This window comes from Anarhichas minor, unplaced genomic scaffold, assembly GCF_050575085.1.
Source record: "Anarhichas minor isolate MPS153535 unplaced genomic scaffold, ASM5057508v1 ptg000136l, whole genome shotgun sequence".
In the NCBI taxonomy this organism is placed as follows: Eukaryota; Metazoa; Chordata; class Actinopteri; order Perciformes; family Anarhichadidae; genus Anarhichas; species Anarhichas minor.
Window position 1 is genome coordinate 12,830,309 of NW_027466582.1, and position 18,019 is coordinate 12,848,327.

An 18,019-nucleotide genomic window follows, 5' to 3' on the forward strand; every position below is an offset into this window, starting at 1 on the left:
TTTTATGATGTGCTACACACACACACACGACACACACACACACACACACACACAAACCATGTGTAAACATACAGAAGGTGGCAAAAAGAGCAAGCAGAGACTCAAAAGAGGCAGTACAGATCAAAGCTAGCGAGTGTGAATCATCCATATGAGTTCACAGTCTTCAAATTATAAAAAAGTCAGAGTTCCTCTCTAATGTTGTGAAAAAAGGCTATACCTGCAGAATAGTTCAAAAGCCTCCTTTGTGTGCGCCGGCATCTGTGTGTTTTCTTCCAGTTTGAGCGACTTCTGTCAGGTTTTCTGCTTGTGAAAAAAAAAAAAAAATGTAATGATAAAACAGAGAGAGCAGCAGCTGCCTGCTGGCGTCTCCATCCGGGCTCTGTGGGTTCTGTTTACTCTTTATTATTCTAGTCATTTAAAAGGAGGTCACGTTCACTGCATAACACCACAATACATAATCAGACAGGATGCATTTACAGTGACGCCTGCGCCGGTTTGTCAGCCTGAATCAATGCAAGTCGGAGCCCCAGGTGGAGAAGTAATAGCTGTAGAGACGGGGATATAAAGGGCGGAGGTGACATGGGTGCAGAATGCCAGTGCATTCCCACTCTATGCTGTTATTGTCTGGGCTGGTTTTTGACAGATGGTGTTATCTCACACACACACACACACACACACACACACGCAGTCAATGTTTTACGACGCTGGGACAAAGCTGCACCATTGATAATGCATTTCAAAATGGCAAAAAGAATGCATGATGGCAAAATGGTAATTAACAGGGGTTTAGTTTTTTGTTTCTACAGCAATGTATTATTGCACAAGAGTACAACTACCTGCAGTGCATCTTTTAATACACTCTGAACAATGCTTCCAACCAATGTAATAAAAAAACACAAGGGATCAAAGCAAAGCTGCAACAGTTAAAACCACTTTATTTTCCAACTTGGTGTTTCTTTATCACATTCAGGTTCTTCTACAAGGAGCAGAGGAGCGGCCTCTCGTCGTTTTACTCATTGGAACATTTTCATCCAAAATCATCTCTTAAAATCAAACGTATCATCTTAATATCCGACACCTATTGCTCCTGAGCTCGGTGCAGGTCTGGAAACACTTCGTGAAGCCACATTGAAGAAAATGGAGCCAGGAGGTTGACCGAAATGTCTACAGTCTGTAACGACAGGAAGTCCAATACGATGTGAACTTTTTTGGGGCTATACGAAAGGAAATGTTGAGTTGAGTTCTGGGCTTTTTGTCTGGCAGTTGCTAAGCTACAGAATGATATACACGTAGGCAGATCCTATTTTGCGTTTGTTTATAAAAACGACACGCTTTAATCACACTTTAGTCTCGGCTGCTGAGAGGAGAACTTCAATCGGTGGCTGATGTGGAAGATTCAGCCTCATATATAATCAAACTCATGTATCGCTGTGAGTGAAGATGTAACAGAGTGATGTGTGTGAAGCAAAGCAGCTCTCTAAATTGGCTCTTTGATGGTTGCTGCATCTCACTGGAGGGAACCAGCAACAACAAATAAGCGTGAACATACATACTGTGTACACCCACCCACCCACACACACACACACACACACACACAGACAGGGCTGCACATATGCAAACATACCACTCAGAGAAAGTAACTTAATCACACTTTTGTTTGTCATTACTGGATGATAAACATGTAATCCTTGTGAAAGACGTCTCTGTTGACCCCGGCATCAAAATAATAAGCAGCTTGATCAAAACGAGCTGGAAAATGAAATCGATGCATCGCCTGCGCTTGAGTTTCTGTAAATTGACAAACGGACAAGAATGAATCAGAAGTTTGACATCAGCCGCGCATAATGTGACGGGGCGGTCGATGCATTATTCACACATGGGCTATTGATTGGATCACAATGCGGCGCTCTGTTATCACTGCGTTAACAGTGCAACGTTCTCCTATTCAGCCTTCAGTGTGCAATGTTTGTGATGGATCTAATTAAATGTTTGCATCATTATAGTGCAGTGCTGATGTTCTCTTCACGTGGAAGTAAGTTTCAACATCCAGAACACACTAAAGCTAGAAAATGCACATCTTCAACCCAGAGATGCACGCAACGAATTCTGCCATTTGTGTAGAAGTGAATTGAACAGTCTGAGGCCTCAGAGGGACTATAGCTCCTGCTGACTGAGCCCCACGGTCACGAACACCAAACTCTGCCAACTTCTAAGCCCCGTCTCTCCAGTCTCTCTCCTCTGAAGCTGTAACCCTCCTTCTCCCCTGCTTCTCTGCTAAAACCTCTTCCTCCTCTGTCCTGATCCCCGTTCAGTCCCAGGAACATTCAAGGCCTTCTTCTGCTCAGCTGCCGTCCCGACTGTCCCCATCACTCCCCGTCAACCCACACATCCACATGAGCTACTACTACTACTACTACAGCTGAAACAGGAACACCCTATTCTCCCTTTAGTGATTAGCAACCTCTGCTGCTTCCATCTGTTGGATCCTGAGAAAGAATTGGATGTGGAAGCCACAGTTATATTTAATGCTGATGGAGTTTGGTGGAGGCATTGGTGTGAATACAAGACTTGTCTCAGGCTTTAAAGACGCAACGCTGCTATTTTGTTGTTGAATGCACAGTTAAGACTCTTAAAACACTCAACAGTCTGCCGACGTTGACACACTGATTAAAAACCTGTCTATTGTGTTTCCCTCTGTCGTATTGGAGGAAGTCTGTAAATGTCTACTAGCCAGCCCTTTTCACAGCAAGCATTTTTGACTCGGAGGAAAAGGAAAAGCACAGGTGTTACTAATTACATTAACGATGGTTCTGTTCTGTTCAAATAAGCCTGGTTAAAGAGCCAGCATGCACAACAGCAGGACCCTGAAACGGAAGTCAGCCAAATGGAAGTCAGCCATCGTTTATTTTATTATTTACACCTGTGGTCTTCCTGCTGTGACGTGTCAAATTGTCTGCTGTGAAAAAAAGGCCTATTTTAAATTTCAACATTTTTTTTATTTTATCATTTTATACAAATATTTTCTGCTGAATTTTCTTTGAGTCATCCCATTACCCATTACTCTCAATAAAAGATTTTGGTGAAACTATTCCAAACTATCAAATCAATGCTGAGCTCGGGTCTCCACGTCCTTGGCTTTCATCTCTCTTTTTTTTCCCGTGGTGTTCTAGTGCGACCTAGTGGTCACCAGCCAGAACTGCAGCTGCATAACTCCAGCACACAGCGTGACACCGTTTCGACTGGATAGGGTTAGAAATAGGATCCTGATGAACATATAGGAGGAATTAACATCCTAAGATGTTAACAAATTTGTAACAAAAGGTGCATTAATAAATGCAGGTTTGCATAAAACCCACATGAGCTTAAAATACATCACAAACACATAAAAACCAGAACCAAATGCTGCATGTATTACTTCAAACAATAAAAAACGGTCAGAAAATGAAGACATTAAAGTAATTATACTTACAATCTAAATTTCTACAATCCAATTGCATAAATCATTGGCAAAATAAGTGATTTTAATACAGAACAAATCAGACTAAACCCTCCATTGCTTCCCAGTTAAGACAGTAACGTAGCAAACTTCAACATAAACTGACCAGCCATTCCAATTTCCTCTACATTGAAAAGTTGCAGAGTTTTGTCGACCCACAAGGAGCAGGATCATGAAGATGTGCACTAAAAAAATCAATTTAGAATTTGTAAAAATCTTTAGTGTTTAATAATTTAGTGTGAGTAATTTTCCCATCACAGATTACTCTACTGTTTTCCAGCCTTGTATTCATTCATGTTACCTTGCACACTAATTTTTTCCTGTACAATGAAAGCCTATATTGTGTCGCACTGGGTAAATCGAATGGAATTGCATGAAAGTGAATGTCGGCGTTATGGCATAAAGAGTGTCTTGTTGCACTTGACCCTGAGCAACAGCAAAGAACTGGACAGGTGAGATCAAAAATACAACAACACTCGGAAAAGGGTGGTTGTATTTTTGAAAAGCCAGTCAAAGTGGAAAAAATAAAAAATGAATGTGTGTCTTTTGTAGTGATGGCTGCAAACAAAAGGCAGGGAGCCGATAGAGCGGTATTAGTGTGACACGTGTGTGTAATGTATGCTGATACATCGTGTGTCAAAGCCCTGCAGGACAACAACCACAACCACGCCTCCAGACTTCCAGACTGTCAGGACATCTGTCATCGCTGACAGTCATATGCCCTGCCATGTGTGTGTGTGTGTGTGTGTGTGTGTGTGTGTGTGTGTGTGTGTGTGTGTGTGTGTGTGTGTGTGTGTGTGACAGAAAGACAGAGAGAGAAAAAGGATGGGTGGATCTTTTGGCAGCGGGTCATTCCAGAGAACATGGGAACAGCCGTGCTTCTTAAACATTCATGTCTGGTATCCTCAGTGGCACTTTTTGTTTTTGTTGTCAAAGGAGCTGAACCACGGCAGCCATGTCAGATAAAACAAGTGTGCAGACAGTATAAGAGCACGGAAACGTGTATGAGACTCTGTTCAGACTTTCAAACCTTATTTTGCCACCTGAGCTGGCGCAGCTCATTCTCAAGAACTACAAAACCAAATATGTAATTCCTGACATCCTGTCATTTTCTGGTCTAGTCCAGTTTGACTCAAGTGCGCTGACACACACACACACACACACACACCCTCACACAAATGTGAATTCCCTCCTTAAAAGGTCTATTCTTTTTACTGTAAATATCATGAATAACATTGACTTTACAGTGCCTTTTCTTTCATTTAAAACTACTTAATTAAAATAAGAGGGTTTTACCCTTTTAATCAACTTTGCTGAGGCCTTTTGAGGAACAATGGGACAAGATGACAATCATTTCACAGAATACTGGCAGTTCTGATGGATGTATGCATGTCTGCTCTTATGACACTAGGGGGAGCAGTTTACACACACTTGGATAAAGTCTCACAGGGAAGAATTGGGGGGTGGTTGTATGGGAGAACTTAAGTAGGACAGAATGTGTTTGTTTCTTTTTTTAAGTCAATTTAACTGTGACACTGTGTGCTGTTTATTTCCTGTTGTGTGAGACTGAGGAGAGGGTACAAGTGCAGCAGGTCAAAGGAATCCAGTCGTTATGGAACCAACAACCCTGGTCAATGTGATGGTACACTTCATTAAGAAAGTAGGTAAATCACAGAAAGATTCTTAAGCATTGAAACAAACTGGGGCTGAATTATTAGGGAAAAAAATATGTATGACTCAGATTTGTCCAGCTTTGTTGTCCTTGTCCCAGGCCGTTATTTTTACTTCTGTGTTGAGTGAGATGCAAAAATTAAATTCAGGTTAAATTCCTTCTATGTGCATACTTGGCCAATAAAGCTGCTTCTGATAAGAATTAAAGTCTATCTCATGGAGTACAAACTCTATATGATAAATGTGTGATAAAAGTGATGTCATGTTATATAACTGGACGATAACAAAATTGTATTGCCACAAAGATATTGACAACATCCCTATTTTGCACATTTTTTTCAGCATCTCTGACAACATATATTTTAAAATAATTTAATTCAATTTTTATGATTTAGTGGAATAAACAGGTGTTTAAATTATTTGGATTTCCAATGTGTTCATAAATATCATAGCATATTAATATTGCCTTAATACAATATTCACAATATGATGCAATGTGATGTGATGACAAACCAGTGATATGTTTTGATGCTGAACCCTCACATTCAACCAAGCATTGGCTAATGGCTTGTGGTTGTTCCTCCATATAGCACAGCTGGCCTGTATAACATAAACAGTGTAAGATATTTTCGTCAACAGAGCAGTGTTGGTTGGTATACTGTGATCACACTCACATAAGTCCATAGGTGTATACTGAAATCCCACCATTCTGTAATATTACTCCAACTACTGTTTTGGTTAACAATTCCTAACTTGGCACCCTTTACCAAAGTCCTGCTGTAATGTAGTAGTAGTAGTATCATGCAAGACAAGTGAACAATCTGAGCACATTCCTTATCATAACAATGCAAGCAAATACACACACAGATGACAAATCAAAAGGAAAAACATAAACAGATGAGCAGAAAAAAAGAAAGCACAGACTTTCACAGAAGGCACAAGGGAGTCACTGAACGCTGTTCATCCCTCCGGTAAAAATAAACAGAATTAAATCTATATGCCGAGGAGGATTGAAGCTGTTTTTTGAAGGCTTGTGGTGGCCCAATGCTTTTATTATTGGTTTGGTTCATGGATAACATTATATATAACCTGTTTATATTATACAACATTGGCAGGAATATGTTTTGTTGTCTTTGGGGTTCACAGAGTCCACCAGCCTTTATCGATGTCTGACATTAAGAAGTAGAAGATAGGAACTATATCATTGATATATTTGTTTGCTTTAATTGGTCACCTGTGTAGAAATAATGCTGATGTCCCATCACTGTAGCAACTGTAATGACTATACATTCACTTGCAGTCTTTGCTTCCCCTTGTTCAGAAAACAAAAATCTGACATTGTGAGAAGAATTTGCCAAACCTTTTGGAATCACAGTGAACTTAAGTCACCCTTCTCTATATGTTTTACCATAGTGTACAACGGCCTCCACGAAAGGGTTTTGCTAACTGGTTGTGCTTTTATTTTGGAAATTTCCGAGACACACGATACATAAAACATGTGTTCTTTGTATCTATTTGCTGCTGTCAGCCCGCCCTATAGCTCTTCTTAACAGTACTGGAAGTCTTCACAGGGGTTCCCCATTCACAAAGCCTGGCTGACTTTACAGAGGGCGGGGGGAGGAAGAGAGGAAGGGAGAGAGCGAGGGAGAGAGAGAGGGAGAGAGAGAGAGAGAGAGAGAGAGAGAGAGCGAGGGAGAGTTGAGACATCCCTTCCTCACTTGGCTGCATTCGGTTTACCGACACCGGAGAAGCGACCATGCTGTGGAAACTAGTTGAGAATGTCAAGTATGAAGATATTTATGAGGTAACGTTGCCGTCCATGTGTTTGTGGTCTTCCGGACTTATTAGAGATGCCGCTTTTGGGGAGTAATGAAGTGTTGAGTTAAGTGGTGTTCAGGAGGCTCTAGGCCTGTTATTCTGTGATGTGGTGACTGAATATGAATTGGAGGACATTGCGCTGTACATCACAAGATATTTCACTCGTTTACGCTCGAATGTTTCAAAGTGTTTGTTATATATTTGTGTTGTGTTTTCGGCTGTGGTCGGGTCCACTCGCGTTTCAGATCATAAGGTAAACGGGGAGGAAAAAATGACAGTGGATATAGACGATTTTTTATTTCACCTTTTCCAGAATGTACACATATGGCATATATCTTGAATATGGCATTACGTCTTTTGTGCAAAATTATGTTCAAAAGTAACATAAAACTTTAATTAAAAATATATATATTTTAGCTCCATACATATCTCTATAATGATATTTAGAAAAAGACCAGTGATGTTGCAAAAAAAATAGTCGAATTACAAATGAATATTTGAAAATACAGCAAAAGAAGAAGAAAATAAGTGAGAACCGCTGGGTCAGAGGAGGAGGGTGGTGATGTGTCGGAAGTATGTAAATCGTTTGGCTGTCATCCCAGAACAATCATTTTTACAAAAACGAGCGAGGAGAAGGGGAGAAATACCGCCGCGCGCGGGGGTGAAACACTGCTCCGGCTCGCGCTGAATGGGGGCTCGAGCACAAAGCCAATGAAGAAAAGGCAGCTCGCGAGGCCCCTCGGCTCAGCCCGGTGGGAAACCCTCGTCTCGTGCCGCACATGGCTTTTCTCCCACGGCGCGAGGGAGGGGGAGGCAATAATGTTGTTAAACAAGTCATCCAAGAGAGGCGAAGAGGGACCACTATAGTCTACGATATAAAGTTTAATCGCTTCTTTTGACTCGTGACACAGTTCACGCGAACCCCCTTTGCTCCCCGCGGTGTCTCGGGTGGGTTTTTCAGCAGGCCAATAATAGGCAGCTGCAACACTTCATGAGCCACCATTTAGTCAGTGTGTAATCTTCAGTGTGCCAGTGTTATTGCAAGGCTGAAGTTTAGCTCAAATATATTTTGGTGACACCGTAATAGGATGTGTTCAATCTTGGTGTCCGTGCGTAAAAGTAAACTGCTTGACTTTGGTGGAAGCCTTCTCCACAACGTCTTGCATTGGCACGAGGCTGAGTGTGCCCTTGACCCTGGTGGGAAAAGAGTGACCCGATGAGCTTTACATGACCCCATGTTCATATTGTTATCCACCACATTGACTTATGTTGGGTTTTAGTATGTTTGCGCAGAAACGGTTTGCGCAAAAGTGTCTCCAAGAATGAGTGTCTTCCTTGCGTCAGATTTTGCCGAAGAGCCCCAAAGTGAGCTTTTTTTGGTGATGGGGAATTCCTCACTGGTCTGGTCACCTTGTTCTCTTTCTCCTGCGAGAGAGAGAGAGAGAGAGAGAGAGAGAGAGAGAGAGAGAGAGAGAGAGAGAGAGAGAGAGAGAGAGAGAGAGATAGAGAGAGTGTCCTCTCTCTATCTCCTGCTGTTCGCGCGTCGTTTCGGCTCTCCACGGAATTTCAACGTCACTCACGGTTACGCGAGAGGCTTCACGCTCCATGTGCCGCCAGTCCCCTGCCTGGCGCACATTAATATTCCTGTAAGTCTCAGTCATGAATAACAATTACACCGTATACCGGGGGTAGAGGCGGACGCTCTCGGTGCTCACACTCAGAGCGGCGGCAGCTCCGGGCGGAAGAAGGTTCATCATGGAGCTGTAGACCAGGCCGCGCCTGCAGATACGAACGTGCTGCTTTTACCTGGAATTAGTTTTGGCTATCTCGGGCCAACACTATCTTTACCATACTGCTGATACCAACAGAGGGTTTACAAATGTTAGTTCACTCCTACTCCACTGCGGTGAGTTTCCTTTCCTCACAATGTATATCAGAATTTGTTTGCGCAAATGGTGAAGCCGTAGACATTGCTTGGAGGTTTTCGTTCTGGGTCATTTTCAATCAGGCTATAACCTTTTTTTCTTCCAGGCTCCTCTAAGGCATTGGACCTCCTGAACAAAACAAAACAGTTAGGCTACTTTGGCTACATCACCAGGGGCAATACACTAATAAATGCACCGTGGTCCTATACAGGCCTCCGTGTGTTTTTATTTCGTTAAAATGTGATTCCAATAGCAAGGAGTTGATTTGTTCTATTCTTCTCTGCACCCTCTTCAAGGACCGGCATGACGGTGTCTCGAGCCACAGCTCGCGCTTGTCCCAGCTGGGCTCGGTATCGCATGCGGGACCCTACTCCAGCGCGCCGCCGCTGTCTCATGCGCCATCCTCGGACTTCCAGCCTCCGTACTTTCCGCCACCATACCAGCCGCTCGCTCACTACCAGAGCCAGGACCCGTACTCCCACGTCAGCGATCCGTATTCCCTGAACTCCCTGCACCAGAGCCAGCAGAGCGCATGGGGGGCGCGGCAGCGGCAGGACGCCGGGGAGCGGATGGACAGCTCGGCTCTGCTGGCGCAACCGCGTGTCTCGCTGCCTCAGCTGTCCGGGCTGGACCCACGGCGGGACTACGGTGTGCGGCGGCCAGACGTGCTGCTGCACTCCGCTCACCCGGGACTGGAATCCGGTATGGGCGACGGACTACTGGGGCTGCACGGTATGGAGGATATTCAGGTGAGTCAAAGATCACAGCTGAGATTTAAGTGAGTTAAGGTGCATGTAGCACATTTTCCTGCTCCAGTTATGATGTTGTTTTCTTAAATGTATTTATTTTAAATATTGAGATCACTTTATCCGAGAAAGGTAAACAGTCTGTTGGACAAAATGGGGAATATGGCACTGCAATTCTATTCAAATGTATTGTGTTTAATCTCAGATATAAAAGGCGATTAATTAATTGTAATTATAAATGTAACAATTTACAGTAAAGCACTTTTATGTTTGACTAAAACGAACATGTTTACTCCAGGTATATAAAACATTTTCCATGTAAGTTTTGAAAAACCACAACGAAATTAAAATAAAAGGATAAATGACGAAAATGACAAATAGAATGAGAAAAATTGCAGTGTAAGAAACGGATTGGTAATATCTGACAGTAGTCTTCTTCATTGTCTCCTTGCCTTTTAGAGTTAAGGTCAGTGAACTCACAGCAGCTCCCTCAGGGCTGGACTCTCACAGCAGCTGTAGCCTGAACACAAATGGCCCAAAGCTAAACAAACTGTCTTCAGAGAGCTCAGACATCTTCTTTGATGAGAGGATGCTGATATGTGGAATAATTCACTTATCCATAATTGCTGCATGGAGCTCAAATGTTGCTTCAAAGAATTCAAGTTCACCTCCCTTCACTGACATAATGGTTAATTAAAACAGCAAATCCTGGAGAAGATGTTGCAATATTTGATCAACTTTGATAATAAAATAGCCTTTGTGTTTTTTTACCTTTCTAAAAAAATGTATTTTATGAATAATTATGGTTTACTCTATTTATTATTATTATTTTTCAAATTTGTATTACTACTATTATTATTATTATTATGATACACATGCTAATTGTATTGTTGTGATTGAATTCATAGAATTCGAAGGCTGTCATTTTTGTTTTGTTTTTTGCTGCCATGTACAAAAAAGAGCTGGTGAAATAGATTTTATAGTCAGCTGTGTGGGATTTCATCTTCCCCTCGTTTCCCCTCAGGGCACAACCATCACGAATTGTTAGCCATTTAACCTCCACATTAGATTCTCATTTCTGGCTTTCCTTATTTGTGTCATACATTTATTAACCCCATTTAAATTCTTTCTCTGTTTTTTACGAGCGTGAAACAACAGCAGGGTCTATTCAATGAGGCATTTATTGAGATTGATTAATGGGGCTTTCCATTTGTGAGAGTAGATTCTTCTAGCCTATATGAGTCTCAACTCAGACCTGAAATGAATCCTGCAGGATTTTGTAAAAAAAAAAAAAATAAAGTTTCACATGCTCTTTATGGGTTATTATTACTGTGTGGATCTGCTTGTTTAAAGCAGAATATAATGATTTGTATTATTTATCTTGCTTTTAACAGACCATTGACGACACCAACGGAACGAACATCCTGGATCAATCAGTAATTAAGAAAGGTAACACTCTCTCTCTCACACACACACACACACACACACACACACACACACGTCTGTCTGTCTTCTCAGTGGCACTGCCCTCATATATTGTTGCTTTACTCCTTGTTATATAATGTATTTTTATAAATTATGATATGATTATATTATTATTTATATGTAAAAAAAAAAAAAAAGGCACGACTTGGATCTAAACTGGACCCTATACGCGAGACATCTCCATGGTTTGGTTCTGTTAAAGGTCGCTCCCCGGTCCAAGCAGGCGCACATTGTTTTTCGGGTGTCCGGGATGAGGAGTTCGAGGCCGGGTTAACGATCCCGGTATATTGACTACAGCAGGCAGTGTGTCGCTGACAGGCTGCCATGCTCCCGCCCTGATGATGTGCGGTGATTTAGTTACGGGATGTTGAGTGACTGAGCTCCCCGCGGGGCATTTAAGCCGCTGATGTAATAAATGGCACCGCTCACGGAGATCTCGTGAGCTCGTTTAGAGCTAATCTGCGGTATTATCCCCCGTGGAGCCATCAAAAAAAAACTCACACTGGCCCCTACGCATGCATGCACGGGACTAGCTGGCTTTTTTCTTTTCTTTTCTTTTTTTTTCTTACGCCATTAGCGCGAGCATTAACACGCGGGATGAAGCAGCATCCAGTGCTGCTGGTGGGAATTAAACCGGCCGTGGAGAAAAGACTGGGAGGTGGTTAATGCGATTGCGAGAGCGCGAGCCAATCAACAATCGATAATATTGTAATGAGAATGTCGCGCGACATTAAATAACAACAAATGCCCGGCGCGTGCAGCGCTTCATTAGGCCAGGGCCGCCCTCAGAGCGCGCGTGGTGTTATACGTTGAAGTAAAGTTTGACAGAAGAGATTTAAAACTTAAGTGGATGCAGGCACTTGTGTATATATATATATATATATATATATATATATATATATATATATATATATATATATATATACATATATAATAAAACAAAGCGTGTTATGTAAGAGAAGCACTCACATCGCATCTCTGACCTTCCCTCTTTCAGTTCCCATGCCACACAAGAACATGGGCTCTCTGATGCTCGGCAAGGACGGGCTGATGGGCGGAATCACCGTGAACATAAACGAGGTGTTCTGCTCGGTACCGGGCCGCCTGTCGCTGCTCAGCTCCACCTCCAAGTACAAAGTGACCGTAGGGGAGGTGCAGAGGAGGCTGTCCCCGCCCGAGTGCCTCAACGCCTCCTTGTTGGGGGGCGTGTTGAGAAGGTAGGACTTCCGCCTCGGAGCATGCTGACGCAGGAATAACTCTCTGGGTGTATGAAAAAGCTTGTGGCCCTGGGATCTATTAATTAAATCCTGAGCTGTGTGAAAAAGGCCCTTTGTATCTGTGCCATTTACCTCACATAGATTCTACTTAACATTACAATCTCTGGAGACAAACTGGAGCACAGGTTGACGCCTGAAGTTCAAACTCTGAAGCGAATGTTGGCAAGTTATTAATATAATAACTGTGAGAGGATTGTTGTAGTATAATGCATTTTTTAAAATTCTAAATATACATGCCTACTTTTTTAATATGCAATGTACATTAATTCGTTTTCCTTTTTCTACAGAGCAAAGTCCAAAAACGGTGGGAAATGTCTGAGAGAAAAGCTGGAGAAGATTGGACTCAATTTACCTGCTGGAAGACGCAAAGCTGCCAATGTCACATTACTAACATCTCTTGTAGAAGGTGATTGATGTGCTGTTTTTTATTTTTAACTCCATAAATATAGAAACTGCAGGAATATACTCTTTACCCGGATATAGACTAATTGGGGAAGTTGTGGCTCTAAAAACCAAAAATGTTCTCCACTCAATATGACAATAACAATAAGCACAGCTATACTGCAAAGGTCACAACCAACAAATGACAATGACCCTGTATTCATAAAGTGACTGCTATAATATCAGGAAAATAAATACTCAATGTTGAAGAGTGGAGAGAGGAGGACTAGGGTTATTAGATTTAATAAAATGGTTAATTAATTGATTAAAGGCTACAGGTTGGGCCTAGCCGGTTGTATGGCAGCAATTTGGCTATTTTCAATGTAGGCCTTGTTTCTCACACATGTAGCCCACTATAATATTCCTCATAATCTGGTGATTTCAATTAAGACAACCAGGTAATATATATAGGGAGACTTATTTCTTTCTAAATTTTAAAATGTATAGTTCAATTATTGGTATTCACACCCAGGATTTGCTCATCTGCTCAGAAAGTCATGAAGCTACTTCAAGCATGCTAACTTATCAGACATTTCAATTTTGGGATTTGTTTTTTACTACATCTAAATTTGTGTGTTATGGTCACCCTTGCCTCAAAAGCGTCATCATTTTTAAAAGAAATTGACGAACTAGCTAATAAGCACCTGTCTTTAATTTTCACAATTAAATACAGGGATAAATGTACCACTTTCTTTTGTTTTTGCGCTACCTGAGAGGACGGCAGCGGAGGGGAAATAGTGCGTAAAGGGTTAACGCTTCCGTTGGAACAGCTATTTGCATATACAGAAAATAAGCGGATCAAAGCACATTAATTAGTTCTTTATAAAAACAGACACAAATAAACACGTGTAAGGGTTTTGTGAAGCGGGGTTATTGTTTGTCTGCGCCACATTTCCATCGACTCTAACCGCTCCTGTGCCGTCCCCAAGGTGAAGCGGTCCACCTGGCCCGGGATTTCGGTTACATCTGCGAGACGGAGTTCCCCACCAAAGCCGTGAGCGAGTACCTCAACCGGCAGCACGCGGACCCCAACGAGATGCACACGCGGAAAAACATGCTGCTGGCGACGAAGTGAGTTTGATGGACCGTTTGATTGGATTCTGCCCCCTTATAATCTTTATAGGATGTTGTCTGTCATAGAATATATAATACACGTCTGCAGAGAGATACCGGTGGTAATGACATTATACCCCACGAGTAGCAATAATTGAAATGAGCAATATAGAGATTTAGACATGTTCAACCAGAGCACAGCATCATGGGGAATAAAAAGTCAGAGCCCTGATACGTTATGTCTGTCAGCACAGAGGAGCAAAGTGCTTGGTAACAACAAAAACATCCAGTCCAGCTCAAGATACTTCCACTTCAGACTGTCCTAATGCAGCAGATGTTCTCCCATTTAAATGTCCCAAAGATGCACATCAGTACATTCATGGCTCAGTATCTCCCTGTTGAGACAAGGTTTACAGTTCCAGGGTGCCATGTGGAAACATTTCGTCGCTGTTGAATTGAATTACATAACTGCCACACACACACACACACACACAAACACACACACACACACACACACACACACACACACACACACACACACACACACACACACACACACACACACACACACACACAGGGTGAAACACAGGACATTCGTCTTCTGTTAGTTACATTTCTGATAAATGAAATTATTGTGAAATGAAATCCTCCCATTTTCCCGGGGCCTCTGTGGCTCCTCTTTAAGAACCCTGAGGGGGGCAAACCTCTCCTATATCCTCTGCTCTGTACTCTCTAGCACACACAGTCCATTTTGCCACACTGAACATGGCATTGACATTTAAAAAGGGAGAGTGAGATTTTCTTAACGAAACACATCTGACTCGATATGGATCTAACCTGTAATGTAAATGGCTGATTGGAAAATTGGCCCACTTAAAAACGAGGGCAGTTAAATTCAATCCAACCGTTTAAGAAATGAGCAGGAATCCGCATTAAAAGTCATGAATGGTATAGTGACTAAACAAAAGTGGCAAGGCATTCATTTTCACCACCTGAATAACCTTTAGCTCAAGAATACATGAACCTTATTTGAAGCGGGACACTTTAATGTGGCCTGTATCAGCTCACAGACATTATTAAATACCAGCTCTGAGGATGCTAGTGTATGCTTGACCTCTGCTTCTGCTCTTAGAAGCGATCCATTTTACCGGTTCTCCTCGTAAAGTTACTTATATTAATCCATTTTTATGGCCGTTAAACTGTGGAATTGAATCCAGGATCTTCTGATTACTTTTTAGCAAGCGAGCAACATAGATTTTCTTGAAAGGAACCAGGGCAAGGAGAGGTGATGTGGATTTATAAATGCGGATTAAATCACAGAATTACTTTGGACTATTTTTACTAAGACCAAAAAGAAGAAGAAAAAAGCCATTTGCCAATTAATGTGCGGTCCTGTTCCATGTCCATTTATTCCCCTGAATGAGTTTTCTAGATGAAAAGGTTGCAAGCAGAGCTGCAAACTATCTGACAAAGATCCCTTCAGGAAGCTTGTATTTTTAGCTTGCATAAACAGTGCTGTCTGCTGGCCTGCACTGCATAAACCATCTGCCTGTGTGTGTGTGTGTGTGTGTGTGTGTGTGTGTGTGTGTCTGTATGTGCATCCCAATGTACTCAGTATGTACGGTGTGTTTGGTGGTGGATGTTTGATGCTCAGATTCAAACCTGTTCCAATACTGTGTGTCGGTGCTGCCTCTTAGAAATTCATTATTTAGCAGTGAAGTGTTTCAAGTCGTCAGAAAACAACAGCGAGAGCCTTGAGTGTAGCCCGCGGTGGCGGCTTCTCCTCTCTACTCCCCTAACCCCAGCTGGGCTCGGCCTGCGCAGCCTGTCACTCATTTGCTGGAGCTCTGCCCTTAGGCCGCACACAGGGTGTGTGTCTATGTGTGTGTGTGTGTGTGTGTGTGTGTGTGTGCATGTGGGCGTGCAAGTACAAATTTGAGAGAGAGGTCTCTTGAATATGTAATGTGGGGCCTAAAACCAGAGCAGGATTTTGCTGAAATTTAACAAGGAGAACAAGGTGAAGACGTGGTTTTACCGTTTCATTTTTCCCATGTGAAGAATGAAGATCCACTCGATGACCTCTCGTCTCAAATTACATATATTAGCAGTTAGAGATCGGCTCTTAAGGTGGAGGCCTCAAACCAACAACATTCCTGCTCTAAAATGAGTTCAGTTTTACTTCAGTTTCCAGAAATCACTGGCTAGTGTTTTCGTACAATGTTATGTGCTAATTATTGGCTTTTCGTATTTCTGGGAGCATTTAAAGTATTGTGGTACGGTATTTTTTGTCATTCTTGAGGAAATTTGTCCAACATGAATGGTATGATGTTATATTGAGTCAGTGTTTCAGGTTGAGAGGGTGTCCAGTGGAGTCAGGAAGAGAAACACTTGTCCAAAGCATCAACAATAAAACATATGTCAGGCCTTCAGAATAAAAGATAAAGCTTTGTATTAGATTTTCACAAAAGAAAGGTATAAACTTCCTGCAGAAGACATGTTTTATGGGGAAGTAAAAACTCTGTGCTTTTAAATGAGAGAACTCCTGCTCTCTCGGTGCTGCCACTGTCCAGGTAACAGCATACAGTAGCAGCTGATTTCACTGACATATTTTTGGAAATCACATTACTTCAACAAAAGGGGGAAAGAAGGTTTGCTCCACTGTGTTGCAAAAGTAGTTTCTTAAATCTTCATAGTTACACAGCATACAAGAATACAGTTCTGGGTGAATCCCTTCTGTCGTTTCTTTGTCCCCCCACTAAACTACTGCGACCATCATTTTACAGGAGCTGTGCGCATTAAGCACTTTTTGGTTTGCACAATTGGTAGCCAACACGACACAATTTCCAATCCTAACACACTGTAACACTACTGACACCACAATTGTTTTTTTGAATCTGCTCTTCGAGTTGTTTTTCCACAAGACATGAAGTCCTAAAATAAAAATAAATAGGAGAGATACACCAAATGCAGTGTTGAGTGAATGTGCTTCTTTTTCCTCAGTGCAGTTAAAGCATTAAAGAAGTGTGAGATCTGTACCTGCTCTGCTGTCAGATTTTCTTTGATAGATTCTATTCAGTTTCAGGTATTATTGCAGGAACATCTGCTGCTAATGCAACTAAAACTAATATTACTCACTGTCTTACTTCGTTTTACCACAGAGGCATCTCAAAGGTGTTGCCGGTGGTTGATTTGGGTGCATTTCCTGAGTGTTTAAGTTGGGCAGAGCTTGCACAAGCTGAATACTGTTTTGCTGACTGGGTCCGTATTGATAGTGATTTTAGTACTAAATGAATATTGGTTACTTATTGTACTCTGATACAATCACAAATGCTTCTTTTTTTTCTGCAGTGAAGCTGCAAGTTAAACAGTTATTAGTTTTCAGGGAATTTGCTGATGACATTTAAAATCAGTAGAAAAGATCTTTGGAATGTTTGGAAAACACTAAAATGACAGATACTGAACACTGCCATCGAATGTCGACCAGCAGTGGCATTACTATTTTGGGGAAACCCTAAGACGAGGCATGACTTCCCTCCTGACGTCTTGTGTCTTCTCCCCCCCCCCCCGCAGACAGCTGTGTAAGGAGTTCACAGACATGCTGGCCCAGGATAGGACTCCCCTGGGCAACTCCAGGCCCAGCCCCATCCTGGAGCCCGGCATCCAGAGCTGCCTCTCCCACTTCTCCTTCATCACGCACGGCTTCGGCTCGCCCGCCATCTGCGCCGCGCTCACCACCCTCCAGAACTACCTCACCGAGGCTCTCAAAGGACTCGACAAGATGTTTCTCAACAACCCTCCCAACAACCGGCACGGGGACGGCGGCAACAAGGCCGACAAAGAGGAGAAGCAGCGGAAATGAAGCTGGGGAGGTCGACGACGGAGAGCCAAACGGGAGGCAGACACACAGACAGAGGCGTCAACACCGTTAACTTCTAGCTTTACACCACTGCCACTGACCTGCCACACACAGGGCTGAGGTGGAGGAGGAGGAGGAGGAGGAGGAATGCTTGGTGGAGAGGAGAAAAAGGAAGAGGAAGACACCTGTGGGCCAGTGTCAGAGAGCACAGAGGGATGTTTCATCTGTGTTACGTTCTTTTCATTCCCCTG

General features: G+C 42.5%; 1 protein-coding gene across 6 annotated transcripts; it reads left to right on the plus strand.

Annotated features, from left to right (window-relative positions):
* The first annotated feature begins 6,923 nt into the window (after nucleotides 1-6,923).
* On the plus strand, nucleotides 6,924-17,771 carry tfap2b (transcription factor AP-2 beta). 6 transcript variants are annotated; one of them, XM_076084158.1, is made up of 8 exons: nucleotides 6,924-6,971; nucleotides 9,207-9,659; nucleotides 11,051-11,105; nucleotides 11,442-11,473; nucleotides 12,156-12,358; nucleotides 12,706-12,824; nucleotides 13,789-13,930; nucleotides 17,483-17,771. In XM_076084158.1, the coding sequence occupies exons 1-8, from the start codon at nucleotides 6,924-6,926 to the stop codon at nucleotides 17,769-17,771; spliced, it is 1,341 nt and encodes a 446-aa protein (XP_075940273.1). The 6 variants fall into 6 exon arrangements, with proteins under 6 accessions (XP_075940273.1, XP_075940275.1, XP_075940276.1 ...); XM_076084162.1 differs by lacking the exon at nucleotides 6,924-6,971 and adding an exon at nucleotides 8,865-8,891; XM_076084160.1 differs by lacking the exon at nucleotides 11,442-11,473 and having other exon boundaries at nucleotides 11,051-11,106; nucleotides 12,128-12,358.
* Nucleotides 17,772-18,019: the final 248 nt, after the last annotated feature.

What these genes read in the sequence shown, in the direction of transcription:
- tfap2b (XM_076084158.1), top strand. Translation starts at nt 6,924, where the DNA reads ATGCTGTGGAAACTAGTTGAGAATGTCAAGTATGAAGATATTTATGAG. An exon ending in ACTAACATCTCTTGTAGAAG is followed by an intron (nt 12,825 to 13,788) that starts GTGATTGATGTG and finishes GCCGTCCCCAAG; the next exon opens with GTGAAGCGGTCCACCTGGCC. An exon ending in AACATGCTGCTGGCGACGAA is followed by an intron (nt 13,931 to 17,482) that starts GTGAGTTTGATG and finishes CCCCCCCCGCAG; the next exon opens with ACAGCTGTGTAAGGAGTTCA.